This window comes from Brachyistius frenatus, unplaced genomic scaffold (genome assembly GCF_029030835.1).
Source record: "Brachyistius frenatus isolate BFR_SWC_R1_liver_20210118 unplaced genomic scaffold, ASM2903083v1 Contig_73, whole genome shotgun sequence".
Classification (NCBI taxonomy): Eukaryota; Metazoa; Chordata; class Actinopteri; family Embiotocidae; genus Brachyistius; species Brachyistius frenatus.
In genome coordinates, this window is record NW_027210672.1 from 1,479,247 (window position 1) to 1,499,591 (window position 20,345).

Below are 20,345 nucleotides of genomic sequence, written 5' to 3' on the forward strand. Positions count from 1 at the left end.
CACAGCAATTCGAAGGCGGGTTTTTTTTTTCCACACAGAGCTAAAGTCTGTCTGAACGTGGATTAATAACGATGATCTTTGTCAACAAAACATCAGCCCGCCTGTGTTGCCATTGTGAACATTGAGCAAGCTACTATTAGATTTTGGCATTTGCCGATTCTAATCGAAGTAGTCGCTGCTGGACTTTGGCGGTATTTTGATTTGTACATGCTGTTGGTTGATGGCGTTCTCCATAAAGTTCTGCAAAATCCAGCGCTACATTTGTTTTGGACCGTGTTTGGTGACCTTTGCGTCGATGAAGCACACTGACACGGACCCAAATTGTAGTCTGGAACTGGGTGAGCGCGGGGATGCCACAGCCACGAGCTGACCTTCACAGAGCCACGAACATTGCGAAAGACTCTCAGTCTTGTTGGCTGGGTGTTGCAAGAAAAGAAGTGGTTTGTACAATACTGTCCAACCATGTCAAAACCGGCTCCTTTCTCAGCTCCACACAGCTGGCCAATATGCTGGGGCTGTCGGTTTCAAGGAGTTACAGAATCCAATCGGTCACAGGAGAGATCCAATAAGCACTATTGATGGACTATATTGGCTACTTTCAGTGACATTTTTGTGTTTAGATTTACGCTTGTTTGGTAGAGCCAGCCAAAGGAAAAAAAATTTGCCATTTTCCCTTTAAACTTTGAAAACAATCTGACCGCTGTTCTCAAAGCTTTTCGGAGTTGAAAATCGCAAAGTTTAGCAGATAATTTGAGGCACGTACGCAGGCAAACAGAGCACAACACACAGACACAGACATAGACACACAGACACACAGACACACACACACACACAAACACACACACGTGGACTTGGCTGCAGTATGCGATAGTCCCTCAGCTCTGATACATAATATGGCACGGAATGCTTAGTCTGAACTTTTAACTCCTAACGCTGATCACCATTATGTTTTCCTACCACTGGATGCTAATTGACTGACACGCTCGCAAATATGCGCGCTGACGTACCGGTACATAGATAAGCTTGTGGACAGCTGTGGTGTCAGAGGAGAGAGACACACACACACACACACACACACACACACACACACACACACACACACACACACACACACACACACACACACACACACACACACACACACACACACATCTGGAGAAAAGCTTGTTGTGTTGCAAAGGGGTCGGCTGCCAGAAAGCGAGGGGGACCGAAGGAGGAGACGGAAAAGGGGAGAAGCGTGATGACACGCAAGAGGATGTATAGCAGGAGGGTTTCTACATACAATAGTAGGAAAGAAATGGCAGATCATATTTTATCTTGTCTCTCTTAGTGAAGGGTAAAGCCCATAGAGATGACATGTATTCACCATGAAACAAAATTTAAAGTAACTCCAAATAAGAAGTATTTTCCATGGAGCAGGGCAGGACTTATTGAGGAACTCACTTCATTACTTTGTTTGATAAAAGTTTAACATTGTATGGCTACATTGGTTCTTAAACTATTAAAGATTATCACGGTCAGGCCGCAAAACAAAACAGTCTCCTTAACACGCACAGTATATTCTAAAGCATATGGTTTTCATCTAATTGTTAAAGCAAAATTAAATTGTTTTGGCCACATGCTGGACCACTTGCTTTGCGTCCCTCCTGATTCACGACCATTTTTCACCAACTATCACACTTGATCTTGTTTGACCGCGTTATAGTCACCAGCAACACACAGCTAAGGCATGTGAACGTGGACTCTTTTGTTGTTGTTGTACGCATACAAAGTCTCCTTCGTCATTTTCTGGGTTCAAACTTTGGACATAATCTGAAGCACATGTTTCGTTTTTGTTCCAGATGAGTTTGACTGACTCCATCGGACAGTTCAGACGCTGTCAGGTCGGATTAAATGACTTTTCAAACATGGAAGTTTCAACTTCTTCATAGAGCACTTTGTAAATCCAATCTCCTGGCAGCAGTACAAATAAATAAGTAGAACTGCAGCTGCAAGACTGCTGATTCCAGTAATGTCTGGGAAACTGGTGTCCTTCATTCAACTTACAAAGAAGTGCCCTTTAGGAAAGTGTCAAACCAACAGATGTTTTAAGCAGCTTCCAGGTTTCAACAGTAAAGAAGCCGTTGGCAGAAAAAAAGCTTCTGTGCTCGACTGAATTTTAAAACATGATAAAACGCAGGGGAAACTGAAAAAAAGAAAAACTCTGGAAATATTGTTTGAACACGGTCTGATGCTTAACTAAGTTTAGTGTCAATGTAGATAACAACAAGAGCAACATTTGGAGGCAGCCGAGAGCACCGATCAGTCTGTTTTTATGAAGATACCATTGACTATTGGTTTTAAGTTCGTAAATCAAAGTGAGGCATCGACGCCCCCGCAGAGTGGAGAATGGAGGCTCAACCACATCTCTACCGCTGTTTCAGCCATGTGCCACACAAGGTTCTGCTTTATTTTTCGATATTGGCTCCCGATATAGTGACTAAATCTTATTATGTTCCTATAGAATGTGTGTAAAACGGGAAAATAGGCCCAACAAAGTTGACTCTGGATTTTTTTGAAATGCGCAAGAAAACCTTTTTCATCGATTCTGATGGCAGGATATTGTGCACAAAAGTTGTTTCAATTCTTAATTAAATTTCCGATGACTCTAACTGTGATAGGTGTATGTATACCCCCTTCCCACCTCGTGCACATATGGTTTTAGTAGATTATTAGTCTTTGACATGTTTCAAAACTGCATGTTTTATTAAAAATAAATATTATTTTGACCCATCACTAAGGCCTCTCTAATTTGGTTGTCTCATTCTCAAAAGTTACTAAAGGGGAAGGCGTGCTGGGAAATGCTCATTTCTACATACATTGACCTCACTGCCTGCCATTTATGATATGTCGTGTGTGTGCGCCGTTTGGGGCGAGGAGAAGGGTACGAGGAAGTCAAGTCCCAGCGAGGAGTCCCACTGGGAAGCATAGTTTTCACATCTGGTGCTAAAAACCAGTGAAACTTCGACATATTGTACTTAGGAAGAACATTTTCACAGCTTTCACGAATCAGAAAGCATTTAAAATGTTCTTGTGGACAGAAGAACGCTCTCGGATAATGTTGTTGCAGAGTTTCACACATCAAAGTGTCGTCCACTTTTCAACACAACCGAATGAAAAAGAAAAAAGAGGGAAAAACGCCGGGTAATAAAAAGCCTCCTGTTGTTTGAACGGATACAATTTTGTTGTGCTTTATTGTTCGTTTCATGGCCCTAAAAGTATCTGCCTGTTTCTACAAACTTTAAGGAGACAAGTTCCTCCAAATGGCAGCGACCCAAACCCGCCTCGTTTGCCTCCCGTCACTGATAAACAGCTCTGACGGCGGGCACACACACGCCACTTTCCAGCTGTTTGCACGAATAGAAATGAAACAAAGGGAAGGCCTGTATCTGAGCTATTAACACCGTCTCTGCCTCTCTCATTCCTTTACAGCCTTTATTGAGTGTTTAAGGGGAAAATATGAGCTGCAGAGCGATTCCGTGTCCAAACAAGCCAAGATAAAGATATTAAGTAGATTTGAATAGGCTCGGTTTAAAGGTGATTTACTGGAAGTCTTTTCTTCTTGGTTGCAATAAAATCTAGATGTTGTATTTATCCCTCCATGAGGTCCCATCCCTTCGGTGACCTGAGAGCGGCTTCGTGATGTTTTTGGAAACCGCAGTTCAAATATTGAATTGCGGCAGCGCTGATAAACTGGAGGGCGTTGGGTAAATATTTGCTCTCAAACAGTGTAAAGCTCTAAAATAGACCATAGATGCACTGGACACACAAACACCAGAGCCAGCCGAGAACACACGAGATTAAAAGAGGGGACAGAGAAGCAGGAAGTGTGTTTGTAGTTACTTCAACATTAAAAATAAGCTTTGGTCTAGTGGTGCACCAATTTCATTTTTGTTATCAGTTAATCTGTTGTTGATGACTGAATGTTGAGTATTAAATGTCCAAAAATAGTCAAATCAGCTGGGTTTTGTTAAAAGATTGTATATAAAAGTGGACATAGCTTCCGGGTTGGAAAAATGAGGTCAATGCAGAAGTGCCTTAAACTGTAATACCACCGGGTGCCACTAGAGGCTGACTCCAAAAAAACCTCTGGCTTCATAGACTCCCATTCAAGTTCTTTCATGAAATACAAAGTCAAAAGTTTTTTTCCCACAAGTTATTTCATTGTTGCTGGCTAAAGCCAGTCCTTCTTAATAGTTTTCTAGTGGTCCATCTGAAAATAATCCTGTCATTAATTAGAAAAAATAATAAATTTAATAAATAAAATAAAGATATTCTCTTTATTGTTTTCGGGCATGAAGAATCAAGCAATTATTCACATTTCAGAAGCTGGAACGAGTGAATTTGGGGATTTAAAAAAAAAAAAATTTAAGTCATTCATTTTCTGCAACTCAACCGATTAATCTCCAACCTGAATCTGGAGTGTCTTTTTCAGATTTCTTTTTTTGTCCACTCTTTATTGCTACTCTGTACTAAGAGGTCAAGACACAGACAAGGAGAACGCGCTATGCCAGGTCATTCTGAAGCTGAGAAAAAAACAAACATCAATCAATCTGGACCAAAGAAACCTGTTTCAAAACAACAAAAATATTGCAAGATATTTCGGTAAGAATTGACAAAATTGTAACATTTGACAGACACTCTAAAATACGTAGAATATTGGTCGGGACGGGTAAGGACACGGTAACCATATACTCTCTCTGCCACTGACAAACATCACGTGAAGTGTGATATATTCTGGAATAATATAAAGTACATTGTAAATGTGTAAATCTTTAGTTTTCATTGTAATATGAGCTTCAAAACATGGCATGTGTTCACTATCTGTTGGGGAAATGAGGAGCCACGCTGCTTTTAATAATCTACTTCGTTATCTGTTATTAGTTTCCTAGTTATCTTGTGCTTTGGCAAAGACTGGCATGAGTGTACGTGCCACCATTAAAAGTGAAAGAAACTGTGTGCGCGTGCATGAGAGAGAGAGAGAGAGAGAGAGAGAGCATTCCTCCCCAGCTCCAGGGTGATGAAGAGGTTAAGCCAGCCCCTCTCTGCTGCGCTCTCTCTCGGTTGCAGCCCACCACTCCGGCTGCCTCCTCCTGCAGCTCCAGTCCCACTTTACACGGCAGCTGAGCGCTGACCAGACATGGACCCATCCAAACTTTAACTTCCAGGTCTTCTTCTTCCTCCTCCTCTCCTCCTCCTCCTCCTCCTCTCCTCCTCCTCCTCTCCTCGCCTCTCCCGCTGAGCTCCGAATGAAAAGCTCCATTGGCAACTGCGGACGCATGGAAATCTAATTTCACACCAACTTTCGCTCAGTCGGTCAAAGTCTGTGGGGGCTATTGTTGTTTCTGCTGCTTCCCATTGGTTTCGTGGTCTACTCATGCGTCGGGAATGCCATGGCCACTCCGAGCGCACAGCAGCAGCACCAGGATTATTTCAGATCGGTGAGCAGCGAGTCCACGACCTACATGATGGTCCCGGCCGGCGGGCCGAGCGGGACCGGGCGCAGGGAAGCGCCGTCCAAGATGTGGGTAGCGATGGTGGTCATAGTGGTGGTGGTGTTGCAGATCGCCTCCACCACGGGGCTCTTTGTCTACCTGAACATGTCCATATCACAGGTAAGAGCTGCTTTCCAGCCGCGCTGAGTGCTTGTTTGGGGTTTTGGAAAGACGTGTGTTCCTCTGTGGGAATTTTGGTTCTTTATGAGAGACTAAAGCCTTAATGGAAAGACGTGTTTGCGCACCGAACTGGCGAATCAGTTTCAGTTTAAATTTACAGTCGAGTACCACATATAGAGTTTACTTTTGGTAAAGTTGTGACGCCAAAGAAAGGAGAAGAAATCTGTCAAATTGCGCACAATATTTGCTGGAGTAGCTTTTTTTTTATTTAAAAAAAAAAAAGAAAAAAAAAAAGCAACTCTATGTAAATCAGCGACAGAAAAGATAAAAGATCCGTGTTGCAGCTTTTAGGGAGACATTAAGTGAAAGCGTTGTTTCATTTTATTTCTGCAGGGAGGTCCGCCTCCGCAGCTCGACGGGTGTCAGCCGTTCGGGAAAACGGGCTCTGCCTTGAACGGACGCGTTAAAACAATGCGATGCGGAATTTACAAGCAATCAAGCCGCGGGGAGAAAGAGCGGTCTGTCCAGCAGCAGCAGCAGCAGCTTATCCAGGAGAAACGGGTTCGATTGCGTGCGTAAAAAAAAAAAATTAAAAAAAAGAAGGGAACATATTGGAGCCATTTGGGCTGGGCAGAGAGAGAGAGAGAGAGAGAGAGAGGAGACAGAGGCGGCAGGGCTGCTTTTAAGTAGGTTGCAGATGGTGTGCGCAGAGGTGAACTATGCAGGTCAGTGATGCTGCTCTCCCCCTGGGGGGGGGGTTCGATTTAAGCCGTATATATCTCCCGCCGTGATAATATACAACTGTAACGACTTGTCTGTAGTCCTCAGCTGTGAAAATACAGCGACCACACTGCGCTTAAAGAGCTATTTCGTCAAAGAAACAACTGTATTATTCCGCCGATCTTCGCGGGAGGGAAAGTTTTGCACAGATTCATCCGCAGGTTAGGTTCGAGTGCACCGTCTTTTAGCTCTAAGAGTTCAAAAAAAAGAAAAAGAAAAAAAGAAGCTCCAAGTTCAATCTGCTCCTCCTTGTGCCATCTTGATGTTAATCGAGTCCCAGCAGGGGAAACCACACTGACAAGTGAAAACTCAAATCATGTTTAAGCCCCTCGTCTGTTGCTACCGCTCAGTGCAGGGAGCCATGAAATTCGGGAGATAGGTTTATCAAAGAGGCCCCTATTGTTACAAGCACAACGGCAGGGGTTCCCCTCCTCTTCCTCCTATCGAGGAAAAGCGAATCCGACCCATACACTTGGTTTTAAGGGCAGCGGCATGGTGTATATATATATATATGTCGAGGTGAGGTCCAGGAGAGAGGTGTTGCACATGGTTCCTGGTACCCTTCATGGAGGAGGCGTCCACGTCGGACCTTTCGAGGAAGATCCGCAGGGGTGGAAAAAGGTGGAACTGATGGACGATCGCGACGATGCGTGAATTCCAGCGAGGGGTGCGTTTTTAAACTAAAGCTACGCTGCCAAAAGGAAATTGGCTTCGATGGTGCGCCGCGCATCTCTACGCGAGCGCCTGCCGAAGCTGCCACGCATGAAGGAAGAAAGATGAAATAGAGCGTTTTACGCCGGCGTCTGCAGCCGGTCCTCATTCAAAAACAGGTGAGATTCACTGGAGAGATTTCAGGCTGGGGTTGTTGTTGTTTTTTTTTTTTTTATCTGGCGTTCTTTCTTTTTCTTTTTTCTTTTTATCAGAGATGAGTGACAGGAAGCCAGCCATGCAAAGGTCAGTGTCGAGGGTCAACACGTGTACGGTGAAAGGATCGAATCTGGGAGTTTTTGGCCGGAGAACGTAGTTGAAACGAAACGAGCAACAAGCGGAAACATCCATTTTGGGCTTTTCGGCATCTCCATCGTGTCACACGCTACGGATTTGGTGTGTCTTTGGGGAAAAGCTCAGACGTGGAGTAGGGGGACTGTTGAGCTCAAAGGTTGAGCTGCTGATGTTTCGGTGAAGAGTCTTTGGCTTAAAAACACCCATGTTTACCCCAGGTAAGGGAGATCCGGGTGGAATACACTCATAATGCAAAGATACCCCACTTGAAATAGCACCGACTAACGAAATGGTTGGTGGTTTGTCTCGCGAAACCGAACGTGGCACTGCTTTCCCAAGCCCAGAACAGCCGGTAATCAGAAAAAAAAAACAAAAAACGAAGTAATTAATAGCCTGTAAGTGACGATGTGCAGATGGAGGGTCAGAATCAGACATTCAAATATCGGTATTTTAGCATTATTCCAGTCAGAGACACTGATTTCAGTGACTTTTCTTACAGACAGTTTACCGACAAGGTTTAAAATGGAGTGTGGGATAGAAGAAGATTGTGATATAATCTATGTTTGTGTCAGTAGTCCCTGCAATTCAAATTAGAATTCAACTATTTGATCTTTTTGTGGACTTTTACCCAGCGATGCGCATCAAACTTTGACCCTGTCTGCTTCCAATTGCCGCAAAGGCAACAATCCCACATCAGCACTTTCGGCTGTTGAAGTATCTGAATGTAATAACAATGTTTGCCTTTATTCAATGACAATAAATGGCCCTTCAATGTGAATATGTTACCAAGTTAAAATGTTCATTTATGGTTCATCTTTTTTTAGACGTAGCCGGAATTCGCATCAGGAACAGTTTAGAGACGACACAGGACAGAGACCAGATGAAAAACACGGAGCTGTGTGTGTGTGTGTGTGTGTGTGTGCGTGTGTGCGTGCGTGCGTGCGTGCGTGTGTGTGTGTGTGTGTGTGTGTCGGCCGCATGCGGGGGAATCCCCCGCTTCTCATGCGAAGGCCAGCTATTTTTAATCTGGAAACAGGCCCTGCTTTCTATCGCTGCGGAGTTACGCCCCTCAATGCCAGCTTGACAAGACAAAAGGTATTTGGAACAATGAGCATCGCACAAAGAGGAATTCTCCGGTGTCACCTCGTCGCTGCGGCACTCGCACGCAAACAAACCGGCACGCGTAAACACCGACGGCGCGGGCCTCGCCGGCGCGCGGTCGTCCGCTGGTTTTCAGGTACTCACTTTAAACCCGAATGCTGCGCAACGAATCGTCGAGAATTCCCAATCTCGATTCGCGCCCCTTCAACCAATGGCAACGCGGCATTACACCACGTGATGAGCAACAACAACAACAACAACAAAAAAAAGGATCGTGAGCGATAAACCAAGAAAAAGACAACGGTCAGAAAAGTACTGGTTCACGGGTTGAATAAGAAACAAGAGACTGAAGCCGACTGGTTTTATGTTCAGTGATTTATAAAGTTTAAAACGACGCGGCCACCTTTCTGTTGTCCAGAGGTGATACGCAGGAATCACACAGGTGTCCTGCCGAGTTGTGCATTAAATGCAGCTCGCAGCGCAGCGAGGGACACTACAGATATTGAAATGATTTTGCCTGCTGTTTAAATACGATGTCATCTTTTCTGGTCAGGTTCATCCGTGGCGAGAAATCATCTGGAGTCTGTAGCTCTTGGAACATTTTCAGTGTTTTATTAAATTTAGTAGTTGCGTTTTATTAGTTGCAATATTTCTATTAATAATACAATTACTATATATATATATATATATATATATATATATATATATATATATATATATATATATATATATTAATTTACTAGAATATCTTACATCCTACATCGGGCACTTCTGTCCAGTTCATGAGGAGCTGCAAAAATACACCCGTGGCTTGATTAGTAGATTGACAGAGTAAGAGTTTATAATCTTGCACCGATATTAATAAGACGTCATGGCGTCCATGAGCTTCATCAATACTATAAATTACAGTTAGAAATCAAGACATTTGACATCATTTAATGATGACCTTTTCTCTCGTGGATTTAAATTGAAAGGATAAAGTACGAGCAAGCCTTTTATATTGTATGTTTATAGTTCACAGCTCCTTTAAGCCGTCACAGAAGATGTACATACGCTCTTTGGTATTAAATAAGTGATCGTGTATGTAGTACATCTCTTCATGTATTTCTTAAGAACTTTTTCTCCGCTGTGGGTGAATAAACCCTGAAGATAAAACCCGACCGGCCGTGTTTCAGTTGCAGTTCCAGTTAACCGGTCGTCGGGAAACTTTCTCAATGTCGCAGCTTGTATCTGGGATCACATGAGCCTCCAGATCTGTAACAGTTACAGCATTTGATTTTATATAAAACTCGAATGGGCGTTCGCTGCACTCGGACAAGAAGACACACATCCAGACAAGCGGATCCATTCGATCGGGGTATTTCAAGGATAAGTGGTCGTATTCATGCGCGATTGTCAGCATTTCAAGGTTCTTGTGTCGTTTCTGTTGATTTGGGTGTCATTTCAGGCTTTTCTGCATCATCCCCGTGTGTGTGTGTGTGTGTGTGTGTGTGTGTGTGTGTGTGTGTGTGTGTGTGTGTGTGTGTGTGTGTGTGTGTGTGTGTGTGTGTGTGTGTGTGTGTGTGTGTGTGTGTGTGTGTGTGTGTGTGTGTGATTGCCATTGCATTCCTTACACTTCACTGGTCCACTTTTATTATTGTTTGGCTTCACCGATAGGGTCTGACTCACCCTCGACATTCAACAATATACCCAGTGTGTGTGCTTTTGTGTGTGTGTGTGCATGTGTGTGTGTGTGTGTGTGTGTGTGTGTGTGTGTGTGTGGTCTAATTTACCCAGACAACGTTGTCACTTAACTTGGGTGTTTGTTAGGGTCTGTGTAGATGTGTGTGGTCTCTTCAGCCCAAAATATCTTACATTTTTGCCCCTTTGTTTTTATCTGTGTATATGACTTACGTGTGTGTTTGTGTGTGCATGTCCTCATGACCGGATGACTTTCAAACTGCAAAAAAAAATTGAGAAAATATTGAAAAATACTGAATAATGTCCGGTTTACAAAGTGCCTACACGAGCTCGGGGTTGTGGTTTAAAAATCACACCAGATGCTGGGGATGGATTAGGGGTTGGCCTCAGGTTACGCGAGGTCAACGGTTAACATTACGAGACTCAAAAGTAGATCAGAAAATCAGATGACGTAGCAGTCATCTACCAGTCCTACTAGCGGATCTCTGTTCTCGGATGTCCGTATAATTACCTTTCAAAAGCTCCTTGTTACGAAGATTGAAACAACTGGACTTGTTTCTGTTCCGGTTTTCAGCGGGAACCGATCAATTTACAAGCGACGGGCTCAGTTTTGTGTTTCTATTGCGTCATCCTGTTCGCCAAAGGTGGTTTCAGCACAGAGAACGACTCTCATAGCCAAGAATGGATGGATGACGCGCTGCAGTTTCAGACAGAGCTGCAAGCTGGTCGTTCATTCATTGATCAGTTGATCTGCAGAAAATTAACCCGGAACAATTTTGTTTATTAATTGTTTTCGGCAATTAAAGCAGCTTCTTAACTGCTGAAGATTTACTCTCCTTCTTTCTCGCTCTCCGTGTTTTACCTTTTACAAAATCCATGTCGCAACAGGAAGTAGCAACAATAACCCCCGAGCAGCAGCTCATCATCATATAAAAAGGCCGCCCTGCTTGGTTCTTTTCAGTCTTTTGAAGGGATTTAGCATTTTAATGCATCTGTAAATGTTACACCGAAACCGAAAAGCTCCTCCCTAAAACTAATTTGCAAATTCAATGCTGCCCGATGTTCGTCAGCGACCACCAGGATGATAGGGATTGGGTTGAAGAAATACGTCTTTTTCCAGATATATAACAGTGACGTCACCCGTTGGTTTGTGAACGGCCGTCATGAAGCCTCGAGTTCGGATTTTGGCCGGCGCCATCTTGCTAGTTCAGAGCGGTTTGGAGCAGGAATGGGGGGGGAGCCAGCGGTGGATCTGATTGATCTGATTGGAAACCTGACAATACCAATTTAGTGACTTCAAATTTCTTGAGAATGTTAAATGGGAGTCTATGGAGCCAGAGGCTTTTTTGGAGCCGACCTCCAGTGGCACCCGGTGGTATTGCAGTCTAAGGCACATAAGCCTTATTTTTTTCAGACCCGGAACATGGATTACAGTCTACGGTGCAGCCAGATCATTCTGCAGCCCTGGCACAGCGAGGTGTAGATAGGTGTTGCTAGACAACAAAACATTAAACTGAATATTTGGATATTTGCCATCATTGCGTTTTAGTCATCTAAAACACACAACCGTGTAATCACGTCGTCAATCCGATTTACAGGTGGCCACCTTTGTTTGCACACCAGCCATCTGTCTGGCGGACTAAATGCTTTAATGTGACTGTTAACGCCCGCAAAGGTGGAAGCAAAACACTTTCATCGTGATGCTTTTCTTCACTAAATAGCGCCATTAGAAGAGCCAGACAGCAAATAAGAGAGAGCCGTCTGACTTTAAACAAAAGTCCCCGAACCACAATTACACTCGCTTCACGTGACAGTACAGAAGTAAGCCACGAGATCTGTCCTGCAACATGTTACCGCCTACTAAAAGCCGCCTACTAAACAAGTAATCAAACGTCCTGCTGCAAGCAGATCTGATTCTAAAGATGACTGGTAGGAAATAGATCTATGAGCGTGCTCATGTCGGTGCATACACGTTTCCCCAGTCCGACCTCCCCGTGTGGCCTCAGCCGCCCGCGCCAAGACATTTCTGACGCAACCTCGTAGCGCAGGATGAAACAACGGAGGCCAATCACTCCATCGGTACATAAATCTGCTTCACATTTATCACACACACTGGATCGGGTTTTATTGGTGAGAGGTGAGGTCAACGTGACCGTTAACGGAGTCAGAAATACACAGGTGTGTGTGTGTGTGTGTGTGTGTGTGTGTGTGTGTGTGTGTGTGTGTGTGTGTGTGTGTGTGTGTGTGTGTGTGTGTGTGTGTGTGTGTGTGTGTTGGGGAGGAGGGTGGGGGGTGGACGTGCAAACACGTGTGGATTACAGGAGGGTCTGTGTCAATGGGTGGGCATGAGAGTGTGTGTCGGACTTTAACCTTCACACACGAGTGAGAGCACACACACACACACACACACATTTCACATGTTCATGATTAGCAAATCATTTTGAGTAAAATCAAAATCGTCACCGCAAATATTTTTGATTTAATTCAAAGCTACTAACAACGAACCCACCTCATGCCAGACTCCATTGCCAAAATACACAATTCTCCCTCTCGGTCTGTCGTTTCACCTCTTACAGTCTCCCCCCCCCCCCTTCCCCGTAGTCCCAGTGTGTTTTGCCTCAGGTCCACTTCAGAGAATCGAGTTACAGTCAGTTTTAGGGCTCAAGGGTGGGATGAATATTTCAGGAGTGACACAAGCAGTTTTTTTTTTTTTAGTTTTTAGTTTTTTTTTTATTTTCTGAGGTGGGAGTTTAGAAGTTTAAGTGACTCTCTGGCAATGTGCTCTGTGCATCTAAACAGGCCTTGGGCACATGTCCAAAGTTACATAAGATGTTTATAGGGGTGTAAAACACTAGGGGAACTAGGAGAATGAGAAAACAAGAGGCTTATATGTACTTGCATAGGATCAGTGGAAGAGCACATATTCCGCCCTGGTTTCTGCCTCATGTCTTCATGATTTAAATTAAAATGACAAAGCCAAAGTGACATCAGTGAAATGATATCTAGCACAGACATGTTGGCTCGAGCACACAAACAACCCTGAACTTTTTAACTCAACAATTTTTTTTTTTTGTTGGGTTTTTTTGGCCTTCGTAAGACACTACGATCATATATGATGCATGAAGTCATTTTAATCCCAAAAAGAGAAGCACATGCAGAGGTCAACTCGTGGCGACCCGTCCATGAGACGCAGCGTGGCGTCCGCGCACGGAACCTGCATGCGCGCTCACTGTTTTCATGGCCAGGTCATTTGGACGAGGATGAAAAGGAAAGCCTGGATCACAGGGGGGGGGGGAAGAGAGAGGAGAGAGCGAGGTAAGATGAGAAAGTGGACCTGAGAGTTGACAGAGCCGGAGAAGTGACAGAGGAGGAGGAGGAGAAGAAGGAGGAGGAGGAGGAGGAGGAGGATAGATGGACTTTAATATTTGAAGTTTTAGCCGAGTGTGGAGGAATTTCAAAACACAAAAACAAGTACAGGGGTTTGAGTCCGCTGAGGGTTCTGAAAGTTAGCAAAGATACTACACATGTCAGAATTAGTTTAACTATTGGCAATCTGGAGTACGACTTGAGCCTCTTGGCCAGCGGATAGAGATTTTGTATGCCATAGCGTCAGACCAAAGCCAGATCTGCGTTCCGAGGTTAGGCACACATTTCATTTTACAATGTCTCCGTCATCAATTTTGCCGTTAGCCTTTGCAATTACTCTTATCTTTTAAATACTTCACTGCAATTGACATTTAATATCCCCCAGATACCAAGACTTGCATAGAAGATAGAACAACAACAAGGTACCGGGTAAAAGTCTTTGTTCAGTGTCTTTAAAGTCACGTTAAATCATGAAACGGTGGATTGAAAATGAGGAAGGGGGGAATCTGAAAGAGACGAACGACGGAGAGTGGGAGAGCTGCTGCAGATAAAAAAAAAAAGATGACAGGCTGTAAGTTCAAACAGAAGAGGAGAGGAGAGGAGAGGAGGCTGCTATACGTTATACTACATCGCCCGGCTGCAGACGTACAGGCGCGCCACACAGAGACCTGGGCTGAACATCTTGACACGCGAAAACAGGATATTTGCGTTCCCACGTTGGAATGCTCATTAGGATGTGGCTACAGCTGTGTGTGTGTGTGTGTGTGTGTGTGTGTGTGTGTGTGTGTGTGTGTGTGTGTGTGTGTGTGTGTGTGTGTGTGTGTGTGTGTGTGTGTGTGTGTGTGTGTGTGTGTGTGTGTGTGTGTGTGTGTGTGTGTGTGCCAACAGCTGCGCGTTATCGCTTTGTTTGCTCAGTCAACATGGCTATAAAGCGCAGATAGATGCTGATTTGAGGCCCCATGAATCTCCTAATAGACTTAAGCTACATCTGTTAACTGCTATCAGTGGGCGCTCACCTTCCATTACACCTGCTGGCAACGCTATCTGTACTATCTTTACAGCACTGCAGAGTCAACTGAATTTCTGTTGACTCAAGGGACTAATCTACATTCATAATTCAGTTTTTGCAATAACCGTTGCTGCCCGACGACACACAGCAGCGATTTGATCATCGGAATCAATCGGAGGCAGGTCTTTAGGGAATTTGTCGTTTCGTCCGACCAAAATTCCGAAATCTAAAAGTATTTCATTCACTGTGTTAAAAGAGTGAAAAACATTTACATGATGAATTGTTTTTTTCTTCGTTCTCCAAAAAGAAAATTCAGGCAAAAATCTCAACATATTCCACCGTACAACTGTTTCAAAAAGGACAACAAAATGAAGATATTACTTGTAGCTAAACTTAAAACACTCGTGAATAGAATTGTTTTAAGCTCAGTTATAAATTTGTCTAATGTTTTTGGAATAAACAAAACCACAAATTGGTTGGAAGAACGATAGGTTTAACAAAACATGAAAAGGGACCTACTCAAACTTTATTAACAAACGAACTATCAATTATAAACTTGAAAGGAGTTTGGTGGCATATTTTGAAAAATATCTCTTTCATCCACACAAGCAATAAAAAAGTGGCATGAAAATGTCAAAACATTGAGTGTCAGCATGAAGCCGCAACTAGCTCTCAAAACAAAATTGTATATTTGATCAGTGTTCAAATTTGCACATCAATCCAAAAACTGCAGCAGATATGATTCTGTTATTTATGATTTCTTCCAAATGGCATTTGAAACACTTGAAACTGTACTTGTTGGCATTAGATCAGGCTCTTTTAATAAGTGTTTATTAAATGATACAAACTTTGCAAGGTAATCAAACCCATGCTTGGGCGTTTGGTCAAAAAAGAGGCTCCAGAGGCTATCTTATAATTCACAGTGTTACGAGGAAACGGATGGATATTAATGCAAAGCATACAAGTAGGAGAAGAATGGGGCACCTCTGCATTGACCTCCAACAAAATGTCATTCCTCGCATCTATCCAGCTTCCCTCATTTCCAATCTCCACTGTAAGGGTCCATATGGCTCCCATCACATTGTAACCAAATCCTTCCCATACTTTCTATACATACATCATATCAAAGGAGCTACTTTTGTGACAGTAAATTCAATATATCGGTGTTTGACCGTTGGCAGAACAAAATATTTACACTGTAAAATCTAAAAGATCAACCAATTAATTGTGAAAATATACATTGATTGCAGCTGTGGCTAAATTTAGGGCTAATTAACTGGCGCTGAATTGAAATCTTATGGCCTCAACTGTTTTGTAATGAGTGTACTGATGAATCAAAACATGATGGTGATGAGCATTGATTATCTTGTAACAATGGCACATGCGGTTGTTATTATGCACAGCCAGTCATCATGTTTTGGCACATCGCTATGTCGTTGTACTTGTGATAAATGCGAGTGGTTTTGCCATCTAAACCATTAAGCACTGGTTTTTTTTCTTCTCTCCAAGTGAGGGAATAAAATGTTCGCAGTTCTTTTGATTTGCTATTGTTTGCCCTGTTTAAAGTTTCTACATTACACTGTTAGTACAAATTCAACACTTTCTGCATCCGTTTGAAATTAAAATTCTCTCTTTTTTTTTTGTATTCTTTTGGAAGACAGAAACCCATCTCTTAACGAGGCTTTTATCGTGAAACGTTTTCAGGAATGTGTTGTGACTGAAATTGGACAATAATTTGGATGGTTAATCCAGAACGACTGTTGAAAACAGCAGGATTATATTGTTGATTTGATTAAATTATAGGGATGGAAATATACATTAACTACTTATTGTATGTGAACTTGCCACCATAGAAACTAAACGTCTGTTATACGGGGGAGAAAATGTGGTGGACTAAACTGAAGTGACTTAAAGTGAGATTTGAGTTGTATGTTATCGTATAACTCCTGTTGAAGTGTGTGTGCATGAACGTGTCTGTGTTCCCTGATTAGCCAACGGTTGATTGGATGGAAAGTCTCGAGCTGGTTCAACATGATTTAAACCTGGGAATGGGTGTGCAGCTCCGTCCTGGCAGAATAAGGAGAGCTTGTTAGTGTCTACTCACAGACACACACACACACACACACACACACACACACACACACACACACACACACACACACACACACACACACACACACACACACACACACTTATTGTGCCTATGATATCAACATTTTGACTTGTCCTTCTGTCAGCTCTCGTTTCTGTTCTAATTAAACAACTCTAATCTTTCCCACATTTTACCACCCACTCAGTGATTAGCACTGTCGCCTCACAGCAAAAAGGTTCCGGGTTCAAATCCGGTCCTGGGCCTTTCTGTGCGGAGTTTGCATGTTCTCCCTGTGCTTGCGTGGGTTCTCTCCGGGTTCTCCGGCTTCCTCCCATCATCCAAAAACATGCACCTCAGGTCAGGTTACCTGGCACCGCGCTAGTGGCAGCCTGTTGCAGCAGCTCCCCCCTGAGAGCCCCCCTGCTGTAGTGAAGAAATTTCCCCTCGGGGATTAACAAAGTGTATAAAATCCAAAAAAAAACCAAAATCAAATCTGCCTCTTCCACAACAGTTGCCTCCTGACACTGAAATGGTTTTCCCATTTGTCTTTCTGTAATGTGACATCAACTACAAAGAATCCTGTGGTTTGGGCTTTCAATGAAAGCCAATCATAACCTTTGATCATTGCTTTCGCAGACCGAAAAAAAAACCACAAACACATTACCACCGATGTTCCAAACATCCTCAGCCCTTCACTGAGCTCAAGACTTAAGCAGAACTCTGGCTTCATTTTTCATAGAATAGCATTGCCTCGTTAGAAGCTCGTGAGGTTGTTGGACATGCGAGAGCGCAGGTCATCCAAGAATCAATGAATCAACCTCTGAGCACCCATTTGGCTTTGTCGGCAGCTGCTAAATGGAAAACCTTAACAAGAAAAATTCTGGGAAAAGAGATGAAGTCATGAAACTGTCAGGCAGCCGGTCAAAGCTTCCCTTTAGGCCTTGACTTTTAACTAATGGTGTCATTTTTAGTAGATGGTTTTGTCTGTTAAAAGTTGGAGGCAAGCAAGGTCAGGAAAGCAGATACTGTCTCAGTCGCTAGGTAACAGCTCTTTAACGCTGACATTTTAGCTCTCGGGGAAATTACTCACCAAACTGATTATGTTCGCGCTACAGAGGAATTAGAAACAACCTTAGCTTTTACTCTGGCTTGCATTTTATATGATTGGTATTCAAAGTCTTAATTTAGGGCTCAGTTGACTTTATTTTGAGTGACTAAATCAAATAAAGTTATCCTTTCCAGACTTTCCAGAGGCAGAAAAGAACCATTCACATACTATACTTGTTTGGACAGACACAGATGTCCTGTTTCCAGAAATAGCTACATGGATAACTTGGCTTAAAAGCCTAAAAATCTCATGAATACTATGAAAACATGTCCGACCTAGGATTGGGCTTTCCAAAATATTATCTACGGGCAGTGACCGCCAAGAAACCTCTAGATTGTAACAGATAGAGATTTTAATGGTTGAAAGGGCTATTTTTAGACTGATGTCAGTATGAACCAATAAAATAAGACTTTTATATTTTTAAACCAAAGATTAGGCTCAAATGTTGACCTGATAATGCCACTAAATCAAAAAGTCATGGGATCCTCAAAGTTTTTATAATTCAGCCTGAGGGTGAAATGAATAAGCATACCAAATTGTTGATTTTGAGGAATATCATGAAGCTATAGTGCCAGAGTGGTTAAAACATTTTAAATATCAGTGTTTCTCAGAGAGTGAGGACAAATGCTGCTTTCAAATGGAACTTGTGAGCTTAAGTTAAGTCGTAAAAACAGCTTTGCCTGTCAACATGGACGCCGTCTAGAAGCTACAGAGGCTAACAATTTAGCAAGTTAACAGGGCGTGAAGCAGGAAATACAAAGGCAAAGAGGGAAAAGATGATGCCGTTGGGAAGATCAACATTTTCCTCAGATGTAGGCTGTTATCCAAGTTATGAAGGCAAACTCTACATGACTAGAATAATAATATATTAGCTTAACATCCAACAAAAAAATAACTTTCATAGCTTATGCCATTTCTGTAAATGTCAGCAAACACATCACAACTCGAGACCTCGAGGCTTATTGGAAATTTTTAGCCCCAACGTCGTGAATACCACAAAAGTATCGCCGTTCATATGAACTCTTCTCGCGTACATGGTAAATGCGACTCCATTTGAACGCAGCAAAGACCCTGACATTATGTAAAGAGCCTTGCGATTGGATGAATACAAGAATCTAGGACCTTATTACCTCCTCCATAACCTTAACTTATCATCTGGAGGAAGGCGTTTAGTAGTCTGTAAGAATTGGAATAAGTCCATCGTCTTGCTTCTCAGAAAGGTGAAGGAACAACAAGATGGCTGCAAAGAATTTCCTCAGTTTGGATCGCAAACAGGTTCTTTGGCCTTTTAAAGAGTTGGCCGATGTGCGACTTGACAGCTTCAGCAACATTCAACACATCTCACTAGATGTTCAACATGTTTCTCAATACGTAGCACAAGTGCACGATGATGGCTTCAACTGAACGGTGAAAATAAAGCACGGCAACACATCACTGGCGCAGGAAAGGCTTTAATAAGCATCACACTGCTGTGGCTTTGTACTGCAAGTCGTGCAATAGGTCTGATTGTTACCAAATGAAGCCCAATTGAGCCAAGTCACAACTGAAATGAGCAACACATTGCAAATAATATTTGACATTGAAGGGACAATGTGTGGGAGCCGTAAAATTACTGACTTTAAACTTGGAGTTATGTGTTATTAGCTTCTCCATAATGCAAGTGAAAACGTATGCTTTATTAGATTTAGTATACCTATTTCCGTGCTGCTATCATGATGTTAAACCTCATTTCTCACCTAGTTATCTAAGCCTTCTCTTTTAAGGATTTGCAGCTTCGTGATCAGTCACAGTAGCAGTGACAGCTGGTGATAACCTTTGACCTGGGAAGTACAGCAGAAAAGTTTTGCATTAAGTTCTCGTGTGTTTGCTTTGGTTTATCTTGTAAATGTTTAAACTGTTCGCTGCAGGGGAGAGTTTACTTTGGGGGTCTCAAGGTTTAATGAAGTTTACAATTACACTTAAAGCCGGTTTGTCGAAGAAAATCACGTAAGTCCCCAAGTCGTTAATGAACAACCGCTGCCGAAAGAAATCCTACCATCCGATTATTTACTCAGCCTAAGAAGTAGGACGGAAATAGAACATGTAGCAGGGAAGGAAGATTTGAAGAGGAATCACTGGAAAAGTGCAAAATATTCTCTTAAAGTACTGTTTTAATATACAAAGAGGTCAAAAGTTTGTGGACAAAAAAATGCATCATTTGAGGAGACATGTTGTTTAAGTTGGGTTATTTTAGCAAACATTTGGTTCGCTTTGGCAAAAACTGCATTTCAGTATTTTTGTATATTATATTCAAATTATATAATATTCTGCCTTTTGTTAAGACTTAATGGAAGTATAATACATTTCAGGCCCCACTGATTATAACCACATGCGGCCCCTTTCACCAATATCTTCTGATGGGTTTTCTTAAATTTATTCCTTAAAAAAGTCTTGAGAAAAGTCTACATGACATTCATGACTTGTTCTTAAACCGCAGATATGTTTGCACGTGTTCATCTATTGTTGAATCCAATTTTCCTCGGAAGTCGAAAGCGCGTGCCAGTTGTTCCTAAT

The 20,345-nt window shown here is 42.7% G+C and overlaps 1 protein-coding gene across 1 annotated transcript in view; it reads left to right on the forward strand.

Moving 5' to 3' along the window:
* The first annotated feature begins 5,089 nt into the window (after positions 1 to 5,089).
* Positions 5,090 to 20,345, forward strand: part of tnfsf10l (TNF superfamily member 10, like) — a 64,684-nt gene continuing 49,428 nt past the window's right edge. Inside the window, exon 1 of the mRNA XM_069708064.1 lies at positions 5,090 to 5,654. Within this exon, the coding sequence (XP_069564165.1) occupies positions 5,433 to 5,654 (222 nt within the window). The 5' untranslated portion in view covers positions 5,090 to 5,432. The remainder of the gene's footprint in view (positions 5,655 to 20,345) is intronic.